This window comes from Carcharodon carcharias, chromosome 17 (genome assembly GCF_017639515.1).
Source record: "Carcharodon carcharias isolate sCarCar2 chromosome 17, sCarCar2.pri, whole genome shotgun sequence".
Classification (NCBI taxonomy): Eukaryota; Metazoa; Chordata; class Chondrichthyes; order Lamniformes; family Lamnidae; genus Carcharodon; species Carcharodon carcharias.
Window position 1 is genome coordinate 17,376,583 of NC_054483.1, and position 18,775 is coordinate 17,395,357.

An 18,775-nucleotide genomic window follows, 5' to 3' on the forward strand; every position below is an offset into this window, starting at 1 on the left:
TGTCCTAACTTCAAGGCTATTAAGCTGAAAGGTAAAGCTGCTGCTTGTTTCCAGGAGCTGAGGTCTGGTTTTAAGCATTGTCTGGCTGTGTGTGGATGGTAAATGATCAAGAGCCTGTTTCAGCCGCGGATGCAGGAGCTGTCACCTCCCCTGCTGTGCTCCGCTGCCGCCGCAGGGATTGAGCTGCAGCGAGAGGGCTCCGCCACAGAGCGGCAGCAGCGAGCGCCATGAGGAGCCACGTGACTTGATGCGGGGTCAAGATGGCGGCGGAGAAGCTGGGTTTCCACGAGATGGGGCTGGAGGAGAGACTGTTACAGGTAGAGAGAGGGAGAGAAAGTAAGAGAGAGAGAGAGAAGGGGGTGGGGGAGTGTGTTACGGGTTGGAGAGACAAAGCGTGAAAAGCTAGCGAGGGAGAGTGTGACAGAGCCCGGGGGCGGCTGGTTGGAAAAGCAGCAGTGAGGGCGAGGGACAGGAATGGAGGGTCTGAGGGGTGGGCCAGCCAGGTCGGGGGGGGGGGGGGGGGGGGGGGTGGTCCAGGGTCTGGAGGGGGGGTCTGAGGTCTGGGAGGGGTGGGGGGTGGGGTCTGGGGGAGTGGTCTGGGGTCTGGGGTCCGAGGGGGCCTGGGGGTGTGGGGATGAGGAGGGATGGATTGGTCAGTCATTCTGGGTCATGAACACTGAGGACACAGCTGTGGAAATCCAACTGCAGTTGCTTAGCTTGACCCATCACTGCAGAGCCCTTACGACATCATGTATTACCGTGAGGTACTCTTAACCATCAGCATGGTGAATGTGGCTCATTTTGTGTGGTGACTTAAGGGCAATATGCTGTAAACAGAAAATTGAATGATTCATGTGCAAAGCCCAGCTGGGGAGTGAAGAGTGGGCGAGTGTGTAGTAGAAGTGGGTGTGGGGTAGAGGTGGGCTGTGCAGGTCAGGACATGCAGGTTGCTTAAAATTTTGACTGACAAAGCAGCTGTATGTTCCACATTCTTCAGGCAATTGCGAACCTCAACTGGGACAAGCCAACCTTGATCCAAGAAAAAGCCATTCCCTTGGCGTTAGAGGGAAAGGATCTCCTGGCCAGAGCGCGTACAGGATCAGGAAAAACTGCAGCATATGCTATCCCTATCATTGAACATCTTCTTAACACCAAAAAGGTAATTAAACTCGTGCATTGATTTTATTTGTCTTGATTTTTAATGCCCAAAGATCGACTAACATGACGAGTTTAATGGGGTCGGTATTTGGATGGGTTCCATATCATGTCTGCAGGCACTGCGGTCAGATTAGTCGGGTGAGGGAACGCAACTGCAGGCTGCACTTGAGACCAAGATTTTTTTTTTGATTCCCTCTTTCCCATCTTGGAAATTGCTGAGCCTCATCTTAGCAGCTGACTGAGATCAGCAAGTAGTTGCCTTGGAGATTGCCAGAACGTTTGTCCATGCTGCCCTTGTTTAGCAGGTGATGGAGTTTGCATCGATGTTTATTCATCCTCTGCAGCATGAATCCCTGATCCTCAGCAGTGCGTGGTTGATGGAGGTATAACTGTGTGTTCGCTTTTGTGAGTTTCGAATTTGCCCATTTCTGCTGCTGACTGGCAGCAGAGTGGATAACACATGTGATGCCGGTGACGAAGCTATATATTTAAAAAAAACATTTTGTTTCTCCATAGTCAATCTGTGAGCAGGCAGTGCGAGCCCTTGTGCTGGTTCCCACTAAAGAGCTGGGCCAGCAAGTGCAGCAGATGATCCGACAACTCGCTTCTTGTTGTGTGCGGGATATTCGAGTGGCTGATGTCTCAGGGCAAGCGGATATATCTGCACAGAGGTATGAAATAAGAGGGCATGATCTTGGGTTACTGTTGTCTTTTATATCTCATTGCGTTCACCTTCTCAGAGTATTGATACTCTGTTTCAGGCCCATATTGATGGAAAAGCCTGACATTGTAATCGGAACACCTTCCCGTATTCTGCTGCATTTGGAACAGCACACCCTGAACCTGTGCACATCACTGGAGATGCTTGTGATTGACGAGGCTGATCTGCTCTTCTCCTTTGGGTTTGAAAACGATCTGAAGAACTTGCTTGGGTAAGTTGCTTTTGTCAAATTTTGTTCAAAGTTATGAGGGAACGGGACACAGTAGAGAGAGAGAAACTGCTGCTGTTGGCCGAAGGGTTGACAAGCAGAGGACACCGACTTAAGGTGAATGGCAAAAGAAACGAGGCGACATGAGGAAAATTTTTTTTACACGACTAGGATCCGGACTGCACTGCCTGCGTGTGTGAAGGAGGTAAATACAACTGTGGCTTTCAGAGTTGAATAATTACCTGAAGAGAAAAGATTTGGAGGGGAAAATGTCGGTGAGTGGCATTAACTGAGTTGCTCTTGCAGAGAGCTGGCCTGGACATGATGGGATGAATGGCCTCATTAAGTGCTGTCATCATTCTGTGATTCTATTTTATGGTTGGCTTCCCACCTGCTTTTGTATTTTCTTGAAGAGCTGTTAATATCAAATTAGATTTTTGACTTGAAATTTGCCTCCAGTCGGGCAACTTATATTTGACCTTTGTCTGGGTGGCGGAGACTGTCCCACAGATGAGCGGCAGTAGAATTGTATGTACCACTCAGTTATGGCATTTGTCGCATCAAAGCATGGGCTGTTGTCCAAAGAGGGCGTTTCTTTAGGAACTGCTGGTTGCAGGCCAGTTGGAACAATTGTAAGTGCTGATTTTGGAGCATTGTACAGGAAGCATGTCACACAGTGTTGAAGGCTGCTGTGGCCCTTGCTTTCTTCTGACAGTTTATTTAACACCAGTGTGCTAAATATGTTCAGTGGCAGCACTTTTGCTAGGAGCGCTGCTCCCTTGTGCAACCTGTGTGAATCGGTGCATTTGCAGTGAGAGGCGTGCAACTTCCAGCAAACTTAGTGATCTGAAATGTCTTAGCCCCAGTGTCAACTGGAATCAAAATGTGTCTGCTGAATGTGTAAATTTCTCAAAGGAACTCACTAGCTGACCTCTGTTGCATTCTGCAAATAATTATTACTGTAAGAGTGTTTGTAACATTGAGGCCACTTGGGGTCACTCTTGTGGAACATGGAGTGAATGTCTAACAGGCTTATTCTGTCTGCTTGCAGGCACCTTCCGAAGATTTATCAAGCATTCTTGATGTCAGCCACGTTTAATGAGGATGTTCAGGCCCTGAAGGAACTGGTGCTTCACAATCCGGTAAGATGGCTTTTCTAGAATCATATGTGAGAAACCCAATGTCACTTTCGGCTTAGAGGTAGCTCCCTTGTCTTTGAATCATTAAATTGATGGTTCCACCCCCATTCTAGAACCTGAGTGTGTATTCTGGGGGCTTCAGTGTGGGATCAAGCAGAGTGCTCAAAACTTCAGATGAGACATTAATCTGAGACCCCATCCGTCTGTTGGAATGTACTTGAAAAGTCCCAATTTCACTTATTCAAAGACAAACAGGCAGGGTGCTCCTGGTGTCTTGTCTAACACTCCTCCCTCAACCAACATGACCCTGAACCAGTAAGTAAGTCTTGAATCCCAAACTGCCTTGGCTGCCAAGTTCACTTAAAGAAGGGTGATTACATTTAAGGAAGTAATTCATTCACTGCGAGACAGTGTGGTGTGTCCAAAAGATACAGAAGATGCTGCAAATACAAGTTCTTCTTCTGTTGGGTGGATTTTGCAATGTGCCTCAATATTCACGTTTTGGAAATACAGTCTCTCCATGAGGAGTTAAGCTCTGTGTTCTGAATTCAGTTGGTTTTTAACTCATTGTGAACGCAGCAAGAGAAACATTACTAAGCTAAAGCTAGATAAAAATGCTTCGTTCTGGAATATGTCATTGACAGTCAGGCAAATTGTGGTGCGTGCCCTCATTTGTATCTCATTGTTACCCGATATCTTTTACCCATATAGGTGATTCTGAAGCTGCAGGAGCCTCAGCTTCCAGACAACTCCCAACTGACCCAGTACCAAATTAAATGTGAGGAGGAGGAGAAGTTCCTGCTGATTTACGCATTACTCAAACTCTCCCTTGTCCGTGGCAAGACCATCATTTTTGTGAATTCCATTGATAAGTGCTACCGGCTGAAACTATTCTTGGAGCAGTTCAGCATCTTGTCATGTGTCCTAAACTCAGAGTTACCAGTGCACTCCAGGTAGGGCGTCTCTTGAATAAGTGTGTCACTGTTTTCTTTGATTTTGTGTGTCTGTGTGTGTGTGTGTGTGTGTGTGTGTGTGCACCCCCTGATCTTCCATGCTCACGTGTCCCTACCAGAGTACACCAAAAGAAAAGAATCAGCACGGGTAAAAAGACTCTCACACACCAAGCAATTGTGAAATGTGAAAAGAGAGACGACTCTGCCTCCACCTATGCCTTCTGATTTGATGAGCTGAATTCCAGGATATACATTTTGGAAGGTGTAGCACGCCATGGGCAAGAATTTACTATGAATATGGGGAGGAGGAGGGATTGCAATGGCCTCCACAGTTTGAGGTGTAGCTGTAGTGGAAAAGTAGTTGGCTGTGGTATGATGTGGAGAGCGTTGGAGCTGGGGGAGTAACTCTTTTGAGTACAAACACATTTCCATCTGTTTCAGATGAAGTTACATTGTTTCATAGTTTGCCATTGTGAGATTTGAACTCTTGATCTTGGGGTTACAAACCCAGTACCATAACCACTTGGCTATTTAGGCCAAGTGAGCTGGGGGAGTATTTTGCCTTGGTCATGTGCCTGATTTATTGTCTCTCTCAATCAGGTGCCATATCATTGGTCAGTTCAATCACGGTTTCTATGATTACATAATTGCCTCAGATGAACATGTTCTGACGGATGCGACCAGTACAGCGCAGGGAAAAAGCAAAAAGAAACACAGTAAAGGAGCAAAGTAAGTGTTCTTAATATTGTAATAGTTAAGAGATCTGATGCTTTAAATGATGGATTACAACTTCCAAATGACCTGAAATCGTTTTTAAAACTCCGGATCTCTGCTGGCTTTGTTACTCCAACTTGGTAGGAATTTGAGGCTCTCTAACTGGCTTCTCCTCTCTTTGAGCTTGGGGTCTGCTGATTGCATGAGTTTGTTCATCTTTTGGGCATGTCTAGGTCTAAATTGCAGCTAATTGCGGCATGTCAAATGTCAGGCCCTTAGGTTAACTTTACTTTGCCTCTCACACCAACATATAAAGCCTGGCTGGCCCCCATCTCATCCTGGAACAAGGCCATTATACTTTATACCTGAGGGAAGGTAGTGACTGGCATTGCATTCTGTGGCCCACTGCTCCATATATCAAAGCCCCTCAGGTTCTTTTCCGAGGAAGTGGTTCATTCGGTGTGTCTTCTTGGTTAGAGCGTTTATTCATCTTCATTGTTAACAGGTCTCTCTCCTCTTGTTTTCAGAATGAAGGATCGTGAATATGGGGTCTCCCGAGGGGTAGATTTTCAGAATGTGTCGAATGTCATTAACTTTGACTTCCCGCTCACAGTGGAGTCGTACATACATCGTGTTGGCAGGTGAGGTGTAATGTGCACTTCTACATCAGCCAGCTTTCCCATTTTCTGTCAGTCTCTTGTTTTGTCCCTCTTTACTACTATCACCTTGTGAACTAACAGATCTCACTGACATGGATCATCTGGATGCTTCAATCCTACAAGGAAGTATCTATCAAGCTGGTTTTTTTATTTTTATAAGTACTGAGATTGATAATGAGCTACCTCAAAACGCTAATTTCCATTTCCATTTGCTCTCTCAGAACAGCCCGTGCAGATAACCAGGGTACGGCTTTAACGTTGGTGTCTCATACAGAATTGCCACTGCTACAAAATGTAGAGGAAGCATTAACTGGAGGTTTGTACAGGAACCATGTATCTTTTTTGCTCCATGTTGCTGTCTGAAATGCTGTGTGCGCTGTTTGGTCATAGTTTGTGTAACGGGTATCTGTGTTTGGAGTTCCCTGTGCATGGCTTTGTCACTCAAGACCTCTGATATCGAGGTGAAAGGACTGATCAGAAACCACATCTTTATCAAGGGGAGGACTGTCAGTTCTCGTTCTCTCTCTCACTCACCCTCTCGCTCTCTTTCTCTTTCGTTCCCTGGCACCTCCACTTGAGAGCCATTTTGCATCTCCCCTATACAAAGGGGAATGATGTCACGTTCATGGGAACCGTAACATAGTGGCCATTTTACTGGACAAGTAATTCAGAGGCCTAGACTAATGATGCAGAGACAGAAGGTCAAATCCAACCAAGGCAGCTCATGGAATTTAAATAAATTGATTTAAAAAAAAACCTGGGATAAAAATTTAGTGTTAGTAATGATGACCATGAAATGACTGGATTTTCATATGAATTCATTTGGTCCACTCATGTCCTTCAGGGAAGAAAGTCTGCTGTCCTTAGCCAGTCTAGCCTACATGTGACTCCAGATCCACAGCAATGTGATTGAAATGACCCAGCGAGCCACCCAGTTGTTTCAAACTGTACAGAAAAGTTGATTAAGAATAAAAACCAGCAGACAACCTGGCATTGACCAAGGCCTAGAAATGACAAAGGCACAGCTTAATGGATGAAAGAGATGATCAGAAGTGAAATCTTAGTTACAGTGGGGAGAAGTGTGGAGTGCATTCAGTGCTTTCTCACCTTGACCCTGCCAAATGTTCCTCACTAACAGTATACCTGCAAGTTCCCCTCTAAACCACACACCATCCTGACTTGGAATCACACTGCCTTTGCTTCACTGTAGTTGGGTCAAAATCTTGGAACTCCTTTCTAACAGCACTTTGGGTGTATCTACACCACAGGGACAGCAGTGACTCAAGAAGGCGGCTCACCACTTACTCAAGGGCATTTAGGATTGAGCAACGAATGTTAACTTCGCCACCAATGTTCGCATGCCATGAATGTGTAGAAAGTGCAGTGTTTGAGTCATGTCAGAACTGAAAGTACATTCCTCATTTCCATTTTGTGCTTGAAAGTGGTTGAGCGACGAGTCACATTTTAGCCGTTTTCAGGCCATACCAAGTTCTGCACATGTTCCTGTGAAATGTACAGCATCTCTCTGGTCAGCCTGTGCCAGTTACTGGAAATAATGGATTGGAGGGATGTGGCACCTACTATTTATCCTGCTGGATTAAAAATCTATTTGTCACAACTGTGCCTGGATGGTAAAAATAAGATGTTGTGTGCAAGGTTGCAGCACAAGACCTACTATGAATGCGCCATCCTCACTCCATCCACTGTTAGCCCCAGGCACGATCTCCTCTTGTGTTTCCTCCTTCTCCATCATGGAAAAAAGTTTCTCTCACTGTCCAGTAACACAATGGATGTGATCTTTCAGCAGCTGTTTGGTAATTGTTTTATGTTGAGTCATTGTTTTATGATCAATATTTTGCATCTACAGATAATTTGGACTGTGCTTTGAAACCCTACCAGTTCCGCATGAAGGAGATTGAGGGCTTTCGCTATCGGTGTAAGGTATGGCGATCCCGGAGGGTGTGGAACTTGCTGGTTCCTGTTATGCTCCTTTTCCAGTCTCTCAGGTTTAAGATTTTTATATTTATGCACTTAAACCATGTGAATTCAGAGCTGTACTCTTCTGAATATTAAAATGCTGCTGATACTGCAAAGCAGTCTGAGGAATGTATGTAAAAACAAAAAACTGCGGATGCTGGAAATCCAAAACAAAAACAGAATTACCTGGAAAAACTCAGCAGGTCTGGCAGCATCGGCGGAGAAGAAAAGAGTTGACGTTTCGAGTCCTCATGACCCTTGGTGACAGAACTAGGGGAATCCCAGGAAGGGGTGACCTTCCTGGGATTCCCCTAGTTCTGTCAAAAGGTCATGAGGACTCGAAACGTCAACTCTTTTCTTCTCCGCCGATGCTGCCAGACCTGCTGAGTTTTTCCAGGTAATTCTGTTTTTGTTGAGAAATGTATGTGTTGCTGTTGTGTTCTGAGAGGCAGTGATAATCCCTGCAGAAAATTGTGATGGCAAGATACCATTGTTAGTCTGTGGCTTATTGAAAATCAATACCACAGGCTGGAGACCAGTTTCAGAAATTTCTGTAGAGCTGTTAGAGGTAAAAGGGCAATACTTCATTCAGTTTTTCTAGTTTCATTCATATCCCACCCAAGGAGAAAGAAAAGCTTGCATTTCTGTTGTGCCTTTCATGACTGTTGGATATCTGAAAGCATTTGGGAGCCAATTAAGTACTTCCTGAAATTAAGTCACTTCTGGTGTACAAAGTGTGACAGCTATTTGCGTGCACAAAAATCCCACAATGTGAGAATAACCAGAATTTGTTTTACTGGGGTTGATGGAGGGATAAACGTTAGCCAGGATAATGGGGAGAACTTCCCTGCTCTTAAGCAATGCCCCAATTTTAGAATCCTTAGTTTTGTTTTCAAATCCCTCCACATCCTTTCTGCCCCCTTTTGTAAGTCCCACAGCCTGGCAACCATCTGAGATCTCTACACTATTCTTGACCATCTGATTTTAATCACCCTATCATTGGCCCTCTGGCCTCTGTCTTGGCCCTAAATTCCATCCCTAAACCTTTCCACCTCTTTTCCCCTCTTTCCTCCTTTAAGATACTCCTTAAAACCTAGCTCTTTGGTAAAACTTTTGGTCATGTGCCCTAATATCTCTTCTGTGATTCGACATTAAATTTTGTTTGATAATTGAAGCTGTGAAGTGCATTGGGATGTTTTATTATGTTAAAGGCACAATATAAATACAAGTTGTTCTTTGAAGGAAGGTTCTGGTATTCATGTTGAGATTTGATTCAGGGGTATTGTATTTGCCCGTGCTGTTAGTGTTAATGTATTTACATCTCTTGGCAGGATGCCATGCGTTCAGTTACAAAACAATCGATTAAAGAGGCTCGGCTCAAAGAAATCAAACAGGAGCTGCTCAACTCTGAGAAATTGAAGGTGAGGAACAGTGGTGCTCTCTTCAACTTCTGATACACTGAAATAGTAGTCTGCATAACATTGAGAAGAAGCTCCAGGAAAAGTAAAACTGAGGGTTAAGCTAGTTTATTAAAATAATTGTGTTTTTTGTAGTGTTTTTCATTGACCTGGGTATTCTGTTTTTGAAGACCTATTTTGAGGACAATCCCAGAGACCTTCATTTGTTACGACACGATAATCCTCTGCACCCAGCTATTGTGAAGCCGCATATGAAGAACGTACCGGATTACCTGAGTGAGTAATATGTGCAATGACCTACAGTGTATGTATGGGCACGCAGTCCTGTGGTATGTGGATTCCACTGGAGTGAAGACATTGTCACTCCAGAATATAGAACTGTTCAGAGTGATCTGTGCTGGAGCGTACAGATGCCATGTACGTGTGATATGCACTGAAATTAAGGTACAGGAGCTGTGCAACCTACCAGTAAAGAGAATATTTAATGGTTAATTTTTTTTACACCTCCATTGCCAGCACATGCTGGAAGCGTAGACTGTCAAATTACACAGATCCTGTGTGTGATTTTTTTTTTCTCTTTCATTTATTAAATCCTGGCCATAGTGGTCCCCAGGTCTTTGATGCGTAGACCTGGGGGACACGAGCATCACACAGTTTAAAACTTGCCTAAACCTGGAAAACTCAGATAATCTACTTAATGAAATCCACATCCCTCGACTTGTGTGGAGACAGCTTATTAATTGACCAGAGCATCCATTCTCTCACTTTAATAACCTGGGGATTATTGCAGTCATTTCAATGGCCGGCTCAGTCTCAAGGGCATGACTCTTGATTGCTTTGCTGATGATTCTCAACCAACCCAAGTCTAATTTTGTACCATGTCAGCCTTGGCACGAGACTGGACATTGTGACTGCAGAGGCACAACTGAGAGTGAAAATAAATGTGTGGACAGAAAGCAAGTTCAGTATGCTCTTTAGAAATAAAGTCAGGATGAACTTAAAATAAAAAGAGACCAAATGCAGGGGAAAAGAAAGTCAGAACAAGCAGAGATAATCTGTATCTTTTCTGAGTATTTTATCAGTACTCCACATCGGATGTACCTTACTGAATCTAACAAAATGTAGATACCTGCAATGTAATTCTACAGTTACTCATGCAATGCATGTGCCAGGTGGAACATACTCTATCTACCTTACGTTGTAATAAGTTAGGTTGGCAGGTTTTTTTTGTTTCATAAATGTTGGGGGCAGAAGAGAATGCAAAAAATCTGTTTAGCTATTTGACTTGGAAGGTGAAGTGTGACTCATATAGAATTATGTCTGAGTAATATAAAGTCAACAGTGTTTAGACAAATTGGACCAGTCATTTGGATGGACACAGGAATGGCAAATCAATTTCAGTGTAAGAACAAGATTCAGAGTCACTGAATTGAAGGAAGGCAAACCCTATTAGCAGCTAAGGTGGAGGATTTGTGCTAAGTTCCTACGCTGTTGGAGAAAGAGGAATATTGCTGGCTTGGATTGAATAGTGGTGTTCTGCAGAGAGTGCAGATTAGTTTTAAGAGTTCAGGAGCATTTCCTCAGGAGACTAAATGGGTGTCCGCATTGGGTTGAGGAGCGAGCAATTTTTTTTATGAACACAATAAAGACCTTGCCTTTATGTAGCACCTTTCGCAACCTCAGGACATCCCAAAGTGTTTCAGGGGCAATGTAGTATTTAAAATGAAGTCACTTGTAATATGGGGAAGCAGCCAATTTGTGTTCAGAAGGGTTTGTAGGTAGGTGAACTGCACCTCCTCTCTTAGACTTCTAACTCTCAGTTTACATCTGACCCCGTCCGGGTGGAGAAAATAGTCAAGGCTTACAGCTCTTTTTAACAGTCTATAGTAACATGGATGAACTTAGAAACATGAGTACCCTGCTGCCCTGAAGTTAAACCAGTACTATAACTTACAAACTCTGGCATAACTTTGAAGCTGCAGTCACCCTGTTAAACCTTGAAAAGTTGCTGCTGCTAAATGCTTGCTTGTTAAAAAGTACAAAAATCACTCCTGTGACAATGATTGCCATATCCCTTCCACTTTTGATTATCTTCTCATATATTGCAACTATCTCAGCTCCTGGGTCAACCATTAACATATGAAGGTGTTTCAATGGGGAAGATTCTGGTTAATTGGCATCATCAGATTGGTGAAGTCAATTTCGCTTCACTGAAACTTTGTGTGATTAGCATTTACAAGGAATGTGTCAATTTGCTCTGCAAGGATAATATCCAGTTTTCTTTTGGCCAGTTCACCTGTTTAGCTATCTTCTCAAATGAAATAAAGAATGCTTCAACATCCCTTTCCTCAAATTTTGGAAGAGCCTGTACAAAATTAAACACTTCCCTGGATTCTGATCTAGAAATAAGTCCTGCCTCACTGACTGATGACTCACTAAGCTGAAATTCTCAGTCTCTCTCTTTTTCTTTACTCTTTTTCTAACCTCACCATTTCTTATTTCCTTTCTTGTTGTCTTTCTCTCTCCTGCCTTTCTGCCTGTACCCTTTGAAATGCTCTTTCTTTTCCCTTTTTCTTCTGCCTCTCGTTCCAATTTTTTTATTTGCAACTGAATTTGAGCCCATTCCAATGAACCAACTTCTGGAGAACTCGGTCTCTCGGGTGTTCCTTCCAATTTCAAATGCTATGCCATCTCTTCGATTATCTCTGCCTTTCTAGCTTTAGCAGGAAACCCTGCTCATAATTTACTTGCAATTCGATTAACCTGGCTTTTGGGATCCTTTATAAAATTGTCAGGGATATCTCTTCCACTGCAGCAATGCTTTAGCAGTTTCCACTGCCATCTTATTTTTGATAGTCCAGACCTAATTTCCTTTTGGCTTTTATTACTTACTAAATCTACACCCAAATCATTGTTGTCTTTTGTTCCAAAATATCCCAAACCCGAGCCCCCAAACTTTGTCACTACTCATTGGGGATGGTGCACTGTAATATCAATCCCCACTGTTCGCCAAGCCACAAGAAATGTGGAAAGTTTGATCAAACCACCAGATTGCACCAATTCTGCTAACTGTTTAATTTAGGTTAACCAAATACAAGAACCAGGTTTGTAAACTTAATTGTCTATCGAACGAATTGTCTTTAACTAGTGGCAAAAGAAAGAAATATAAGCTGCTAACTTCTAACACTATAACTTAAACTGTACCTCTTCTTAAATCTCTTCCCCCCCCCCCCCACACACACACACACACACACACACACACACACACACACACACACACACACACACACCCCCCCCCCCCCCACACGACACACAAAACATGGATTTTAAGGGTGGGATAAAACAGTTCAAAAGCACCAACCCAGAGTAGTGGATTTGATGGATTGATTTTGATCCTTTCAGTTCTTGTTGATGACACGAGGTGGTCTTCCAGCACTTTCAGTATTTAGTTCACTGGTTGAGAACTTGCTTTTCTGTGTCCCTAACAGTGGTTCCCCCTTTTCCTTTTCACACAGGTTTCCTCAGAGAGAGAGAGGATTATAGAGATATGAGGAAGAGAGATTTTTAGATGTTTTCCCTTTGCAAGCCAGGAGCTTTTTGCTGTGGAATTACTGGAATCTTCCACACACAGGAGAAAGAGGTTTTAGGTCTTGTTCCTTTCAGGCTAGGAGCTTTCTGCACTGCTCTCACACAAAACCCTGATCACCTGGTCAGGAGCCAATTAAAATGCTGTTGCCAGGCAGCTCCGTTGGTCCAGGATTCCTTTCTGGCACTCTGTTCCAGGACTGCAACATTGTGTATATATCTCAACCTGTCCCAGTGGACATGTCTTTCAACCTGCAGGCATTGTAATTTTACCACAGTCCAACAGAAAATGAAAAGATACATTCTTAACAACAGTCCAACAGAAATAAAAATATATGTTGATTACAACTAGCATATCGAGGAAGTCAGTCATCGTGCTTATACCTGTTTTTCAAGTTACTTTTTAGGTCCAGTTCCTTTTCGAATGGCCTTTCTTGCAGAACCTTTTGGGCTTTCAAATGTTGTCGTCTTTTAATTTGAAAACGTTGTTGCGACCCCCCGCCTCCAAATCACTGATGTTCCGACTCCTCTGAGTATCAGTCACTTAGAAACCAATTTCTCCTGTTCTTGTTGAGCCAAGACTTCACGTGTTAACTTTGGCTGTTAGCTTTTAAACGTCATCTTTTAAGTTGAATGCATTTTTGCTGAAAGACTGGCTGTGGGTTCCACAAACAGAAATAAGATCAATGACAAGGTAATTAGTTTTAGTGATGTTAGTTGAGGAATACAGATTGGCTGGGATATGGAAAATGTCCCTGCTCGCTGAATACTGGCATGAGATTGTTCACATTCATCTGAGAGGGTCTTGGTTTAACATCTTATCAATGACAGTAACAGTGTAGCACTCCCTCATTACTGTACTGCTGAGTCATTTTGATGATATGCTGAAATCTCTGGTCTGGAACTTGAAACCATGACTTTCATACCTGGCAAGAGTGCCAATCATGAAGCAAAGGGTGCCGATTAACCTAAATCCGAGATCAATTCCTACCTGCAGCTGTTTGTGCCTCTTGTTGCATTCATGAAGCTGGAAAAGTAATATTTTAATTAAATTTGTTGTCTGCTTTCAATGGTGAGAACGTTAAAGTGACTTTATTTTAATCCTGCCAGTTCCCCGATCACTGCGAGGAATCGCTAACCCCCTCATCAGCAAGAGAAAAAGGTGGAGGAGAAAGTTCCTGGAAAGAAATACACAGAAAAAAATTAAGGTGAGAGAATAATGAGGAGCCTAAGAGACAATTTTAGTGACCTACTGTTTTCTTACTGGGAAAATGTTCTTCTGTTCTTCATCACCTCTACTATACCCTTTTGCTACAACCTGTTAGGTTCTTTACAACACTTGTAACCCATGTAATGTAACTTAAGTGTGCTGGGTCCGAGTAGAGCATAGCTGCGTTATGAAGTTATCGCATGGTATTGTCCACATAGCTTATTGCTCTTTGACATTGTTACATATACGTAAAGTGGGTGATTTGGGTAGAGAAAAGTGGGGAGCAGGAGGATTCGTTAACCAGCTTGCACTACAGTCTCTGGAAATCTGAACTAAAAACAGAAAACGCTGAATATATTCAGCAGGTCTGGCCACATACGTGATGAAAGAGACTGAAGTAACATTTCAGACTTATTGTTCTGATGAGAGGTTACCAACCTGAAACATGAACTCTGTTTTTCTCGGCTAGCTCTACCGAGTATTTTAAGAATTTTCTATTTTAATTTAAAAAAATGCAGGCGTGGACAGCTAATGTGAATGAAGGGCTATCTTCCTGCATAAGACAGTCAGAGCCCAAGAGTCAAGACAGGAAGGGGCTGTCTGACTCCTCACGTTACCGTCCAATCCACACGATTTGCAAAGCATATGTTAGTTGCAGATGAGATACAGCAAATCTGACCATAATTTTGGTTGTTACAAGGCAAGTGTGTATGAAAGTGCACTGTAAAGATTATCTGCCTGGAACACTTGATTGTTTGCTTTGAGATGTGTCCTCACATGATTTACAAGAGCAGGAGTAGGCCACTCAGCCCCATGAGCCTGCTCTGCCATTCAAGAACATGGTCGATCTGATTGTAACTTCAACTCCACATTTATACTTACTCCTAACCTTTCATCATTTTGCCTATCAAGAATCTATCTAACTCTGCCTTAAAAATATTCAAAGACTGCTTCCACTGCCTTTTGAGAAAGGGCGTTCCAAAGACTTGTACCGACTGAGAGAAAAAATTTCTCCTAATTTCTGTCTTAAATAGGCGACCTCTTATTTTTAAATAGTGACTTCTAGTTCTTGATTCTCCCACAAGCGGAAACATGCTGTGCACATCCACCCCGTTAAGACCCCTCGGGATCTGATATATTTCAATCAAGGCGCCTCTTACTTTTTACAAGCCCTAGCCTGTCCAACCTTTCCTCATAAGACAAACCTCCCCTTCCAGGTATAGTCGAGTAAACCTTCTCTGAAATACTTCCAATGTATTTGCATCCTTTTTTTAAATAAGGAGACTAATACTGTACAAGGTACTCCAGATGTGGCCTCTCCAAAGCCCTGTATAACTGAAGCCTAACCTCTCTACTTTTGTATTCGATTCCCCTCGCAATAAACAATAGCATTCTATTGACTTTCCTAATTACTTGCTGTACCTATACCTTATGCAATTCATGCACAAAAACATCCAGATCCTTCTGCATCTCAGAGCTTTGCAATCTCTCACCACTGAGATAATATGCTTCTTTTAAATTCTTCCTGCCAAAATGGACAATTTCACATTTCCCCACATTGTACTCCATTTGCCAGATCTTTGCCCACCCATTTAACTTATCTATGTCGCTTTGTAGCCTCGTTATGCCCTCTTCAAAAGTTACTTTCTTACCTACCTTTGTGTCATCATCAAATTTAGCAAACACACCTTCGGACCCTTCATCCAAGTCATTTATATAAATTGTAAAAAGTTGAGACCCCCAGTACTGCTTCCTTTGGCACACCATTTGTTACATCTTACCAACCAAAACATGACCCATTTATGCCTCCTTTGTTTGTTGTTAACTAGCCAATCTTTGATTCATGCCAATATGTTACCCCTACACCACGAACTTTTATTTTCTGCAGTAACCTTTGATGTGGCACCTTATCAGATGTCTTCTGGAAATCTACATACAGTATATCCCTTTACCCACAACACATGTTACTTCTTCAAAGAACTCCAATGAATTGGTTAAACATGATTTCCCTTCCACAAAACCATGTTGACTCTGCCTGAATTTTTCCAAGTGCCCTGCTATAACATGTTTAATAATAGCTTCCTGTTTTTTGTCTCCCTTTTTGAATAAATGAGTTGCATTCGCTGTTTTCCAATCTAATCGACCCTTATCCGAATCTAGTGGGTTTTGAAAAATTTAAATCTCAACGCATCAACTATCCCACGAGCCACTTCTTTTAAGACCCTAGCATGATGTCCTTTAGGACCCGGGACTTGTCAGCCTGCAGATTGAATAATTTGTACAGTACCACTTCCCTGGTGATTGTAATTTTGTTGAGTTCCTCCCTCCCTTTCATTTCCTGATTTACAGCTATTTTTAGGATTTTATTTGTATCCTCTTGTGAATACCAGTGCAAAATACCTGTTCAATTCATCTGCCATCTCCTTATTTTCCATTATTAAGTCCCAGACTCACTTTGTACAGGACCAACGCAACTTTGTTAGCTCTTTTCCTTTTTAAATAGCTATAGAAACTCTTAGTAGCTGTCCTTATATCTCTAGCTAGCTTTCTCTCGTACTCCAAATTTTCTCTCCTTATTAATCTTTATTTAATCATTGGACAGAACATAAAAAACAGCAAACAATCTGCCACCCATCCTTGTGCAATTATATGCTCTTTGTTTAAATTTGATACCATCATTAACTTTTTTAGTTAACCACGGATGATGGGTCCTCCCCTTGGAAATTTTCTTTCGCATTGAATGTATCTATTCTGTGTATTCTGAAATATCCCCTTAAATGTTTGCTACCTCATGTCTATTGACCTATACCTTAACCTAATTTGCCAGTTCACTTTACCAGCTCTGCTTTCATGCCCTCGTAATTGCCTTTATTTTAAGTTTAAAATACTCGCCTTGGACCCACTCTTTTCTCCCTCAAATGGAATGTAAAATTCAATTATAGGATGAAGTGATGAGATTTAACTTAATTTACCTTGTACATCAGCATCTAAGGCGACACAAACCTAAGAAATAGGAGCAGCAGCAAGTCACACCACCTGTCAAGCCACCACCACCATTCAGTAATATTGTGGCTGAACTTCTACATTAATTTCATTTTCCCTCCAAAGTAAGCTTTATTTTTCAAATGAATGTCCTTAATCCATTTGAGAAACCACCTGATGATTAATTAGTCACAAGTGACCCGTAATTGATATTCCATTTAGCTCTCAGGAGCAAATGCTGGACTTCATGCAACCCTTTCTGGTTAGATGCTTGCCATGTCAATGAATGTTACCAGTTGATGACATCTGGTTTTATCCAACGCAATTGAGAGGACAAAAATGAAAGATGGTGGATTGTGCTGTTTGCGTTATAGAAAAACAGTATAAAGTTGATTGTTTTTCCTTTTTAGCCAAACATGAAACAGAACCCACTCAAGCATTTCACGTACAGAGGGAAGAAGAAGACCAAGAGGGCTAGTTAAAGCAGAGTCTGAGACCACAAAGAAGAGGATTCGACTTTGCAGAACCAGAGACTGTTGTGTCTATGTGCCTTATATTTGGGCCCAGATGAGGTCCTGATACACTTGGAGGAGTCTAAAATTGACAGCGAGGCAATGGTGCAATTTGTATTTCTCCAGTTTGAGTCACTGTTGTTAGTGGCCTTGATTGAAATGTTTGTCCACTTATGTGGAGAAGTGAGTTTTCTGTACATAGTAAATTCTTGTAATTTTACACTTCAATGATGCAGTTAAGTTTAGGTCTTATTTAGTTTATTCCCCTAATAGACCAGTTTTAAACTGTTGCCCTTGCTGGCTCATTAAGTGACCCATGGCATTTTTAATTATCTCTGTCCCCTCCATCTCACTCCCAACAATAAATGCCACACATAAACACAATTGCTTTTTATTTTTAATTGGTTAGAGTTGAATACATTCCAGATTGCTGTGTTTGTTCGCTTTTCTCATGTTGTATAAACTGAGGGTGGACTTTTTTCTCTGGCTCCCTGCACAAAGAGAATCCTATCTAAATTTCACAAAACAAGTTCAAGAACAGAAAATCCAGGAACAGAGTCACTCTGTCTGGGGGCTCTTTATCTTCCCTGTTGTTTTGGTTTCCAACTAAATTATGTAAATTTAATGCCCTTTCAAACACATGGTTGCATAAAAGAATGTGCTTTACTTGTGAAGAGGTAAATTATAAGTTCTAACTAAAGTAAAATTCCAATAAAAATACTTGAAAACAGAGCCACTTTTTATTTACATGTCAGATGATGAGAATGCAACCTGAGAATGTAGGTGTGATCATGTTTTACTTCAAATAAGAGATGTGACTATTTTACAAAATACATTTTTAACAATTTTATTTGTAGTTTGTAGATAAACCTTGCTTTGTCATCTCATGTGTAAGCCACAGATGGTGACATTGATTGGTGTAAACTCATTTGTATTTTATGTGAAGCAATGTCTCCCTCTACTGATAAAAGATGGTAGAACCAGAAACTTGAGTGCAGTCTTTGCCAGTTTAGTGCAAGGTGGATGTGGAAAAAGTCCAAAGACAGTATTCTATTTGAAGAAAAAGAGAGTTGAACTCTTTGTATTCTGGCTATTATTTATTCCTCAAGCAACATTCCCTCGCTCCAGGTCCTATGCCTTGAAAGGGCATTAGCGACCATGGAGTTCAGATTGCCATGGTGGTTCTTCGCAAGATAATGCAGTGGTTTGCTGTTTGCTTATGTAGGTGGCTGAGCAGTAAAGTCTCCTCTTCCTGTCATCAGTATATTGGAAGGAATTACAGATTCACAATCAACCTGTTGGGCTGCGTTATATATCCATAGCTATCCAGTCCTGAAGTGGATTTTGAACCTTGAGTTTTTAGTCCAGAGCGAGACACTGTGCCAGAAGACCTCCCCCAACATTACTGAAGCAGATTATCTGGTCATAATCCCATTGCTGATTGTGGGAAATTGCTATGCAAATTGGCTGCTGTGCTTCCAACATCTCAAAAACGACCAGAAGAATTTGAGTATAATGCACTTCGGGCCATCCTGAGGT

The 18,775-nt window shown here is 42.2% G+C and overlaps 1 protein-coding gene across 1 annotated transcript; it reads left to right on the top strand.

Moving 5' to 3' along the window:
- Positions 1–196: 196 nt before the first annotated feature.
- On the top strand, positions 197–17,966 carry ddx56 (DEAD (Asp-Glu-Ala-Asp) box helicase 56). The gene is made up of 14 exons (XM_041210361.1): positions 197–317; positions 998–1,159; positions 1,675–1,829; positions 1,920–2,090; positions 3,139–3,229; positions 3,938–4,179; positions 4,780–4,908; positions 5,421–5,534; positions 5,774–5,868; positions 7,420–7,493; positions 8,861–8,950; positions 9,118–9,223; positions 13,643–13,740; positions 17,135–17,966. Exons 1-14 carry the CDS (start codon positions 261–263, stop codon positions 17,204–17,206), a joined length of 1,656 nt encoding a protein of 551 aa, XP_041066295.1. The 5' UTR covers positions 197–260; the 3' UTR covers positions 17,207–17,966.
- Positions 17,967–18,775: the final 809 nt, after the last annotated feature.